Source organism: Triticum dicoccoides, chromosome 5B (assembly GCF_002162155.2).
Source record: "Triticum dicoccoides isolate Atlit2015 ecotype Zavitan chromosome 5B, WEW_v2.0, whole genome shotgun sequence".
NCBI classification, from domain to species: Eukaryota; Viridiplantae; Streptophyta; class Magnoliopsida; order Poales; family Poaceae; genus Triticum; species Triticum dicoccoides.
The window spans coordinates 304,847,519-304,859,136 of NC_041389.1; the positions used below are offsets into that span (position 1 = coordinate 304,847,519).

Below are 11,618 nucleotides of genomic sequence, written 5' to 3' on the forward strand. Positions count from 1 at the left end.
TAGTGGTGGGCCTGGGTTCCCGACGGCCCCTGAGTGTTACTTTATGGCGGAGCGACAGGGCAGGTTGTGACCACCTAGGAGACAGGTGGGCCTGGTCCCTGGCCGGCGTCCGCGGTTACTTCAAAAATAACACGCTTAATGAGATCTTGGTATTTGATCTGAGTCTGGCTACGAGCCTATATGCACTAACCAACCACGCAGGACAGTTATGGGTACTCGACGTCGTGGTATCAGCCAAAGCCTTCTTGACGTCAGCGACTGAGCGGCGCGCGACGAGTTGGACCGCGTAATGCAACTTCCTTTATAATGGAGGTTGCTAGGTCTGCTCACCGCCCGCCCTCGCAAAGTGCAGGAGTGCAATGGGCGATGGGCCCAGACCCCTGTGCGCTTAGGATTTAGACTGGCCTGCTGACCTCTATGTTGAGCCTATTTGGGCTGCAACGTGTTGATTTTCTGAGGCCGAGTATGACCCAGGAAAGTGTGCCCGGCCAGAGGGATCGAGCGTGTTGGGTAATGTGGTGCAGCCCTGTAGGGAAGTTTATCTATTCGAATAGCCGTGTCCCTCGATAAAAGGACGACCCGGAGTTGTACTTCGACCTTATGACAACTAGAACCAGATAATAAAACACACCCAGACAAGTTCCAGAGATAACCCGGTGATCGCTTTCCCATAGGGCGACGATGGAAGGATCACCGGGTAGGATTATGCTATACGATGATGCTTGGTAAACTTAACAGATACTCTCTTCTACATGCTTCAAGATGGAGGCTGCCAGAAGCGTAGTCTTTGATAGGACTAGCTACCCCCCTCTTATTCTGTCATTCTGCAGTTCAGTCCACAGATACTATCCATTTTATTGATACCAATGCATATGTAGTGTAGATCCTTACTTGCGAGTACTTTGGATGAGTATTCACGGTTGCTTTGCTCCCTTTCCCCCCTTTCCTTTTCTTCTCGGATGTAGCAACCAGATGCTGGAGCCCAGGAGCCAGACGCCACCATTGACGACGACTCCTACTACACCGAGGGTGCCTACTACTACGTGCAGGCCGCCGACGACCAGGAGTAGTTTAGGAGGATCCCAGGCAGGAGGCCTACGCCTCTTTCGATCTGTATTCCAATTTGTGCTAGCCATCTTATGGCACCTTGTTTAACTTATGTCTATACTCAGATATTGTTGTTTCCACTGACTCGTTTATGATCGAGCACTTGTATTCGAGCCCTCGAGGCCCCTGACTTGTAATATGTTGCTTGTATGGCTTATTTGTTTTTAGAATTGTGTTGTGATATCTTTCCGTGAGTCCCTAATCTTAATCATATACGTTTGCATGTATGATTAGTGTATGGTCAAATCGGAGGCGTCACAACTATTCATCCTAAGCTCAATGCTAGGGGGCTAGAGAGTTCCTCGACAAACGGTGGCAAACTGATTTCTTTAACTCCATCTCATACAACCGAGCGATTTCTCCGGTGAAGAGCTGCTTATATAAGCATTACTTCCCAGCTCTGAGCTGTCAAAATGGCATATTTCTAAGGTTGAACATCAACCATTGATGTGTTTTTTTTTAGAATGTTTAAACATGTAGATTTTTTTAAAAGAAGATCCCACTGATCGCACCTAATGTGAGATCACACACAAGTTTCCCCCATATATATTACTAGATCAGCAACGCGCCTTGGCGCGAGGGTGCCGGTCCCAACGATGTGGTGAAGCAAGTAATTCTTGAGTTAGTAGGAATCCTAGTTTAGCATACATATTGAAATAGGACAACAATATAAAGAAGAAGAAGAAACATTCATTAGACTGTCAAGTTCAACATCATCGTAAGATTGTTCAGTACATTCATGAGACCATGAACGGTAACCACTTCCATTCAGTTCAGTACCAAGAGGGCGAACATGAGAGAGCAATGTCCTAATCTAAAACAAAGTTTGCAGCACATCTATGCATAAGGCAACGGCCCAATATAGGTTCAAATTATTCAAAAAACATCTTCGCTACAAAGGTAACATCTCAAAAAGCAGGAGGTTACTAAACTCTTACTAATGATTCCATACTAAACATCAAGGTTCATCACACGACATTGGATAACTTCAAACCAAATCATACTTGTCGTAACAAATATACAAATATACTCAGGACAACCTTCCGGGAGCGTTAGTGCATTTCATAAAACAATGATGTAAAGGGGGACATCCACGATACAACATATTTGTTGGCCCTCAAATGTCACTTCTATCTCCATGTATATTGGAATTCCAAAGAGCGGTCTTAGGGACTTGTTCCCTGTCCAGCACCATGCTCCAACGCTCAGGTCCAAACCATAAAGCAGGTTACAGTGATACATAGTCCAGATGGTGTTGAGCAGAAAAAAAAACCCACAATATATTACACAAGAAAGAACATGCCATTCTTGTACATAAGTGAACCCCTAACAAAGCAATGCCCTAGATTACTTAGGTATCATCTTCACACCCCCATGAGACTCCAGGTTGTAGCCTTAAAGATAAATATAGACAAACCCTGTCAAAGAAAGTAATGTTTCTGTACCTCTTTAAAATTGGGAGAATCATGACAGAGGCATGAGACCATAAATAGTAGTATTGGTAGAAGGCAAAGCATATGATATCTAATGGGAAAAATCAATTATGTATATATGACATGCTATAAATTCATAATGGTCAGGACAAAAGAGGACCAGCGAGCACAGGAACATGCATCATGTCATTCACATTCAAATGAGGAAAAAAAACAGCATGATTTTATCTTGAATACCAAACAATGTACACAATGTAAAAGGGCATGATACCAACTCCGTTACAGCTGAACTTATCTAATTAGTAGTAAGAAATTGGATAATGCAAGTGCATGATCACATCTCATCATTCTATATAAGTAGATGGATCGGTTCATAAGCATGAGCGGAAGCTCATTAGTATTCTTACTTATACTCATATGGCGTGATATTTTTATAATCATAGCGCACATTCTTTTTTGGCTTTATCTGTTCACAAGCAGACAAAACATTTCTAGCTGCTTATGCTTATGCTTATCAGTTCTGCCTTCCCATTAACCTCTGGAAGTTTTCAGTTATTATACCTTAATATCAACAGATTGTATAGAGAACTTTTGTATTAAACTAAACCAAATAGTACCTATGATCCATGATGCATATCATCCAGTGAACCTGCCTAAGCATATAAATTAGTGAACTCTTCCGGTGGTCATGTGTCTCCGTCACGTGCTATATGTATTTCGAAGTTCATTTAACATCTCGATGGAGCACACAATAGAAATAGACAATGTCGTGGATTATATTTGCATGAAGAGATGAGGTATGTCACTGCACATTACGTGTGAACCAATTACTTAGCTAACTTTTGAAAGCGTGTATACAGTAAAAGAAATGGCGATATGCAGAATAATAATGGAAGTATTTTCATAAATCAGTTAACCTTAAAAATATCATCATCTAATTATGCTACAACTATAAAATGTTCATCATGACAAGAAACAACAATTTTTTTATTGATTAGCACCAATCGGAGACACCAAATTGTGATGTAAGATCTTTTCCAAGATGAACATGTAAGCTTGAAATCTAATAAGCCGATGCAGAAGGAAATACCAAAGTAGAACTGGGTAATGGGAAGTATTCTGGCATAGCAAATAATGCAGGCACAACAAAAACTGGGTCGCCGGTTTCTTAGTTACCTTCAAGTGACGCCATATATCGGATGATTGATTCGGAGCGGCCTACATCGGAGCAGTTGGGTATCCACTCTTTATCTGCCCTGTAATATGACAAAATAAATGGTCATCTGGTCAGAGCTAATGTTTAATCTAGTTTTAATATTGTGTTGACACTCTTAATTGCGCTCATCACAAAAAAAACGTATTTTGACATTACCTTCCATGACATAGAATTCTGAGGTACCAGATAACTATGCCACAGAAAATAAGAAGGAGCATTTGAAACCAGTTTCTTGTTATTCAGAAGTTACATATTCTAGAGAACTTGCGCATCCAACCTATCTATCAAATATACAGCTGGATCCACATAATAATAATATGGGACAACTTGGGTGCATGAGTTCTTTTGTATGTGTGCAACATCACGTGATCAATGAGTCTGACATACTTATATCCTACTAATAGAAGGCTTTAAGTAAAGGTGGAGTTTGGCATAGTGAGAACAACTCTGCCTTTCCTTTTTATATCAAAAATCATATACACCCAAATACAGGAAAGTAAGCCTCTGTGTACTTCCCAGTTTCTACTGCTTTAAAGAATTTAGTGTCTATCCTATTTTTATGTTTAGTTATAGGCACACCCATACACCTGATCAAGAACAAAACAATGCTCGGGTGTATTAAACTTCTTTTTCCAATGACAATAACAGCACGAAAGTATTAGCACATGGTTTATTAACATAATATAAAAACATAAAGGCACAAATGGTCAAGAAGAGGGGGTTGGGGGCGAGGAGGGCATGTGTCACGGGTCTGCTAGGCGACTGGGGATTGGATATCGCAAGGATGAAGAAAACCTCCATCGTCGACCGAATTGGAGCGGTTGGTGCTCTTAAACGTTAAAAGGCCAACAAAATTAAACATTAAAAGGGGTGGAAAACTAAAGAGTGGATGAGCTCACCAGAGGGTCCTGGCCACTACAACACATGTTGCCATACTAATGAACAAACACTTCCTAGTACACATCAGGGGTCCCCATATGTTACAGTCTGCTACCTAAAACAGTCTGAACATGAATTCTATTGGATAATTCAAAATGTGGTGTTGCATAGTATACAGTAGCTAGCAGATAATATACTTTAACTAAAAACTAAAACTACAGTTGTCCACTCTCTGATTTCTAGCATGGTTCAATTCATGTAAGGCAAGAAACACATCAGTTTGAAACTATTGAGAACAGAGGCACAAGTGTAGCTTAGAAATGTACTCCTCTCTCTCGCTCGCTCAAAATTACAGAACTGCACTTGTTCCTAACTCATGTCCAAAATCAAATTAAAATCTAGTTATTTCTTGTTACTTCTTTTTCTTGTTGTTTGGCACATCAATTTCAATTGCATATACCAGAGGCCAATACATTTAAGAAATGAGGAGAAATGGAAGGGATGGTGAGTACTGACGAATATGGCCAATGTCTGAAGACACTAATCACAATCACAATTCCTTCTGGAGGTTATCTGATTATCACGAACACGTGGGGAAGAAGGTCACAAACACAATTCCTTCTGGAGGTTATCTGATTATCACGAACACGTGGGGAAGAAGGTCGCAGCTCACCTACGGCATAGAGCTGGAATAAAAAGTAGGAGCTCATCATTTCGCATACTTGAACATGCCCCCACAAGCCAATAAACATTCCATTACTCCTGAAAAATTGTAAAGCAAACAAAAATCAATGCTTTTTTTTTGCGGATGAAAAATCAATGCTTTGTGACAGACCAACAAAATTAGAAAACAAGTTCTTATAACCGAAGGTGCTCTGAACCCAAATCGTTTCTTCATAAACATGGAGAAATTCTCGTGAACAGAGTAAGCTTGCGACATATAAAATGATATTATAAAAAAGAACCAGATAGGAGCTAACAAAACTAAGTTATACGCTAGAAAATCAATAACTGTACAAAAATATTGTGGTCCAAATCGAATTCATATAGGCCACTAACTAAACTGACAGGAACCAAACTTTTATATTTTGACCAATTGTTCCACATTATACTGATTTTGTTTCAGGAGATCCATTTGGCAAGCACAAGTTGATCATGATGCAACAGAGAACATTCACCATGTAAAATCAAGATTACCTGAGACCGTGCTGTGGACCAGCCAAACCATTCAGTGTCGCTACAAAAGAAAGGTAAGGATCTAACAGAGCAGTTCCAACCTATGATAAAATAAATATCATTAGTGCTAGATAAAAAGGTTAGTGCGTGTAGGGGGTATAAACAGGAAACAATTAAACAACCAATTCACACTGAGCTAGTAGGATCACAAGCAACGACACAAATAATTGAAGGCCAACCAGTCTCTCTAAATTAGCAGACCACAAAGTTGCTCCACCTCAAAAAGGCTACAACTTGCACAACTACAAATTAGGCGTCTAAATTATGCTATTTTCCATTACAACAATGATGCATCGCACGGGGCACCAGTACCTTCACTGGCTCAGATCTGGCACACGCTTTACGTAGGCGAGGAGTGGTTGCGGCCCATGCTTATTTTGACGTGGCGAGGGAGGCGGGCAAGATGGGGCTGGTTGTTAGGGTTTCTCGGGCGTGAGAACGATAGCCTGCTGCTGCTGTCAGGCCTGCATTACAATATCTTTATTATCTCAAGTAGAACCAAAACAAAACAAAAATTATCTCACTATCCTTCGTTGTGTTGCTTGGGGAAGTAGTGATCTAAACACTCTTAAATTTCTGTACAGAGGGAGTACATGGTTATAATTTCAGTTTTCTACAACATGTTTTTTTGCTAGTTGTTTATAATGTCCAGTTTAGTTTGTAAATCCTAATAATTTCTCAAGTAGTGCAAATCAGTGTTGAACCATCAAATAATCCGATGTTTTGTCAGTGAGAAACAGTTTACTGTTTGAACTCGATACAAGTTACAGGATTCATCTGGATCAACAAAATTCAGGTCAATTTTCACAACTTCCAGTTCAGATTTCTTCCGGACTCGAATATACTGATCACCTTCTGTTAACATCCACATAGGATCTATAAATAAAGAGGTCAGATGTACAATAAATGGGTGGTTGCACATGGACGAACCTGTCCAATAGCCATTCAATCCCCTCAAAGCGATGCACCCAACTGAAACCGCGCCGACGCCCGCGCGCGTACCTCCGGCTGGGTGCTCGAGTGTGGTGGAGCTGACAGCGGCGCGCCCAAGGGCTCCAGATAATGCATAGAAAATTCAGATACAGGCTCGAAGGTTGTCGCCGCCACGAGAAAGAGATGCTCCCTGCTGCCCTTTCTGGAAGACATGAGAAGGAGGACAGCGGCAGCTAGGCGGAGACAGAGGCGATGATGCAGGATCTTGATTAGTCATCTGAACAACTGAAAGTGTTGATGGTTTCAGATTTTGGAACAGCACAATCCAACTTGAAACAGCACTGAATATCATTGAGAGAAGGGATCCTCAATTTACTCTACACAGGATATGCATGGAATTTATGAATATGAAACCAACCCTGCAACGTCCGGGGAGTAAAAGCAGGGGAAAATTATCTAAGACAAAAGCAATGAACGGCCTGTCACCGCAGCTTCCCCACAGAATGAACAGAGGGTACATCACCAATTATTCACATGCAGTCTGCATATTTGTCACCGGTGTACAAGTAAAAACGCAGGTTTCGGAACAAACCTACAGCTAGGGATTAACCCTGCCGAATCCTCCATAAACTTCCTTCACACAACCAACCACAGGCACAACCGCATCAGACGAAGAAGAAAACCAGAGGAAGAAACGGTAAGGAGGGATCCATACCGAGGATTTGATCTACAACGCCATGGGTAGCAGGGGGTTGAAGGAGGACTCATCAGCACGGCCCTGGCGGCGCCGTACACCATTCCCCGCTGCCGCCGCCGCCGTGCTCCTCGCCCTCCCTCCGCTGCGCCCAAGGCCTGCTGCTGCGCCGCCTTGGCCTGCCGCTGCTGCTCTCCGCCGCCGCCGTCGTGCTCCTCCTCATCGCCCAAGGCCTGCTGCTGCGCCGCCGCCAAGGTCCAGGCCTCCTCATCGAGTGGCCGCGGTCCATGGTGGCGTGGTCATCGGCCACAGCGAGCGGGACGGGTGGGGTGGGGCGGGCGAGGCGGCGGGGCATCGGCCACGTCGAGCGGGACGGACGGGGCGGGCGAGGCCGCGGGGCATCGGCCACTGCAAGCGGAACGGCGGGGGCGCGGTCATCGGCCACGGCCAGGGCGAGCGGGACGGCAGAGCGGGGCGGGCGAGGCAGCGGGCCGGGGCGGGGCGGGCGAGGCAGCGGGGCGAGCGGCTGGAAAGGGGAGCGGCTAGGGTTCTACGGGAGCTGCTAAGGTTTTATACCGAAAAATGAAATGACAAAAATGCCCTCAGGGGGGCGCTGGAATTACGGGCGGTGGCAAGCTTGGAGTGAAACTATTCATTCCTACAGTCGCACGAGTTCGATCCTACGGCCTGCCTCCTCCTGAGGCTCGATCCGACGGCCTAGATCTCATTAACCGAACGAGATGGACGGCCAGATGTTTCAGATCGCTGAGGAGGCTCGGTGAGAGCTTCATCTCTTATTTCTCGATGCATTCATATCATCAAATGACATAAGTACTAAACCTGCTAGGTAAATAAAGGGTGATCTTATATTGTCTCAAAAATCAAATGGTGATGTTATCTTCTGTATGATTATTGCATCTCAGATATTGATAATTTGATTCATAAATAGTACTCCATGTTTAAGTTGGTTCTAATATTACCTGTACATACATCAGTATCTATGTTACAGACAAAATGAGTCCTACTGAATGTGAGGTAACTCCACACATACGACGATGAGTGAAATGTATTGAGCTCGACAAGATTTGCTTGTGTAAAAAAGGGTAAGATAATGAAAAAAAAAGCATCAAGATAAAAAAATCAAATAATAGAAAGAGAGCTATCCACATAAACAGGGCGAGAACAAAATATGCGCATATGCGTAAACTGGCATGCCAGTTAATATGGAGTTGCAATAGTGTAGCATATATATGCATGAAAAGAGAAATAATTGAGTTGGCTTGAAGAACATTATATTATCTCTGTTTCTCAGTCTCTCGACGGACATGTTGAACACTCGCCAATACTTTAGTTCTAAAATTTTAAGAAGCAATATAGATAAAGTTTAAAATCCCTTCTCCAGGGTACAGAGATCACATCAGATCACTCGACAACAGAAATATCCATGAGCAAGCTTCCACAGCTATAGAGTATCTTTTACAATACTGATGCTTTCCGAACTCTGATCCTCTAGAAGAGATCTAACTGATATACACAGAAGAGAAAAAAGGAAAAGAATAATGAAATACTACCAAATGACACAACAATCATTTATACGAGATTATATTTAAGTACATGTTCGGAAGATAATCATTTGTCAGAACTATTGACATCATAGAACTCGATGTCCTTATATTTCTGAGAAATTATTTCTGTCTGAACTTTCCGAGCCGTGTCGGTTGCACATCCGACAAGGATAAGCACTGATGTACCAGCGAATCCCCGAAATGCTGTCAAGTGAGAGACTTGTTCAACCACAGATGGTCCAGCAGCTAGTACAGCGAGAAAGGCAGATCCTAGGACAGAGATACGACTAAGAACCTGCAATTAGATAAAGTTATTTTTAGTGTGAGATATTGCTGAGGTACCGTGGACAAATTTAGATGTGCTTCAGTTCTGTTGATTGCGTTTCTTATTGGATGTGGTACTTCTAAGTCTATTTGTCCAAAATTGATGCATGGCTGAAGTGCAACATGCTTTCTCACATGCATACATGACTAGTTATCTGAAATAAGGGACCTAGACATTTCAACATCAAATAGAAGTACACCGTCTGCTGAGGAGACTCGCCCACGTGGTGCTGGTTTACTCTGAGGTTCGCTCTGTGCTCGCTGTACACCGTCTGCTGCACTGGCTCTTTCCCGCTCTAGTGCTCCGTCCCTCCTGCCCACTACTCCTGATAGTTTGGGTAGCTCTCATACTCATTGCGGCTACTACAACAAGGGTGGTCATCCCGAGTCTGATTGCTTCACGAAGAAGTGGCACATGCGCAACAAGGGGCACACATCTTCTTCATGGACTCGTGCTTCTACTCCGACACCCGCAGCTGTCTATTCAACTGAGCAGGATATTGTGCGACTTAAGCGTATGCTTGCCACTTTAGGTTTTCCTTCCACGGGTGCTGGAGGTTCAGATTCTGTGACTGATGCTTCTGGCACCAAGCGACCACCATCTACACACTCAGGTACATCCCTGTGGGTTCTGGATTCTGGAGATTCCTTTCACATGTCTTCTGATTCTTCCACCTTGTCCTCTCTTAGATCTCTAGATTTTTCTGTTCATGTACTCATAGCTGATGGTACTCCTCTTTCTGTTGCTAGTCAAGTCCCCCAAACCTCAACCACCGCAAGGAAACCATGTTTCTTTGGAAAAAAACTCAAAGTGGAATCTCGCTTAACTTCCCATAAGACAACCACTTGGAGGAAGAGAAAGCAGTGATCTAATTCCGAGGTTGAGAACACTTGGGAGGAAAAAATAGAGTAGATACTAGTGCCTTTTAAAAGGTTTACAGCTGAGCTATATGGGATACTACCTTGCCAAATGTGTAATACAGTACCAGAACAATTAGCACTTATAACCATACAAAGAGACATACTCATTAACAAATAACTACTCTTCCCCACATACCCATTGCATAGAATCGGTTATGCAGTTAGCCTAATGAAAAGCTACCACGTTACAATAATGAGCAAATAAAGTACATAGTCATGCAATACTCCAAAATTTAGACAAAAAAATGCATCCTTTCTGATGGAAGAGAAAGAACTCACTGTTTTAATAAAGGCAGCTGTATTTTTTCCTGGCCGCACAAGCGGTATTGACGCACCTGTTCGCTTCAATTGCTCACTAAGATCATCAGGATCCAATTGAAGGAAAGTGTAATAGTAATTGAAAAAGGCTATAAGCAATACATTAGTTGGAAGATAAAAAGAACCTGCAGCAGAGAGTTAACAGAATGAGATCATTGTAAATAACAGGTGCTTTATGGCATCTTGGTTCTCCTGAGAATAAATAACAATCTTTGAATAAACTAGAAATATTCAGTTTACCTCCTGGAGTTAGGGCTATGGCAGCCTTTTTAAGAAAATCTAAGCCAGTGAAACGTGCCAAAGTAGCAGGTAAAGCCAATGAAGATGTAGAGAATATGATAGGCATGACACCAGAACTATTGACCTGCTCGTAATGGATTGAAAGGTAGGTTACAAAATAAGTTAAAAATAGGAACACTGTGAGGCTGACAGACAGAACAATGTTAGCACAATTGTGAGTATTAGCAGTTTGATCTTATTCATTTGCGAATGAAGAACAGAATACATTTTTGGCAGTTCAAGATTCATATAAATGAATAAATGAGTGAATTCCTCTCGCCATGTTTCATGCATGTGAGATCTAGAGAACTGAGCGCTAGTGATTGTCTGCTGCTCCAAGCCAGCCAAGTACGACTACCCACAGGAGTGAATATTGCAACCAAGTTTCTTGCTGCTTCTTTGGTTAAAACCCAGGGGCACCTCCTCCTCTGGTGTTCTTTTTTACTCTTATGTGTGTGACATCTAGAAAATTATTTGAGATTTTTAACTTGTTTCTCTCAGATAACATAAAACTCTTGTAGAAAAAATTAACACTAAGCAGCTAAAAAATATTGAAATTCTAACCTACACTTTAAGAGAAAGATTGTGTATGAAACTGGAACTTCCCCTTTATGGATTTGCCCCTCTTATTGCATAATTTTGACTTCTTACCCAAAAAGCGTTGATCTTACCTAGAAGACCAAAATGGTCTTACCTCTTGCCTTACTATCCCC

At 42.4% G+C, this 11,618-nt stretch overlaps 1 protein-coding gene and 1 long non-coding RNA gene across 4 annotated transcripts in view; both read right to left on the reverse strand.

The window, feature by feature from the left end:
• Positions 1-1,967: 1,967 nt before the first annotated feature.
• Positions 1,968-7,969, reverse strand: LOC119308588. Of its 3 annotated transcripts, none has more exons than XR_005150183.1 (8): positions 7,520-7,969; positions 6,802-7,089; positions 6,184-6,335; positions 5,833-5,912; positions 5,309-5,397; positions 5,152-5,208; positions 3,717-3,796; positions 1,968-2,525 (listed from the first exon to the last, which is right to left on the reverse strand). It is a non-coding gene; the product is annotated as an uncharacterized LOC119308588 (long non-coding RNA). The 3 variants fall into 3 exon arrangements; XR_005150182.1 differs by lacking the exon at positions 5,152-5,208 and adding an exon at positions 7,397-7,438 and having other exon boundaries at positions 7,520-7,968; XR_005150181.1 differs by lacking the exon at positions 5,152-5,208 and having other exon boundaries at positions 7,520-7,965.
• Positions 7,970-8,876: 907 nt separating this feature from the next.
• The window catches only part of LOC119308589 (preprotein translocase subunit SECY, chloroplastic-like), a 15,664-nt gene continuing 12,922 nt past the window's right edge, over positions 8,877-11,618 (reverse strand). Inside the window, exons 6-8 of the mRNA XM_037584718.1 lie at positions 10,867-10,990; positions 10,588-10,751; positions 8,877-9,358 (exon numbers count right to left, since the gene is read on the reverse strand). Coding sequence (XP_037440615.1) covers positions 9,128-9,358; positions 10,588-10,751; positions 10,867-10,990 — 519 coding nt within the window. The 3' untranslated portion in view covers positions 8,877-9,127. The remainder of the gene's footprint in view (positions 9,359-10,587; positions 10,752-10,866; positions 10,991-11,618) is intronic.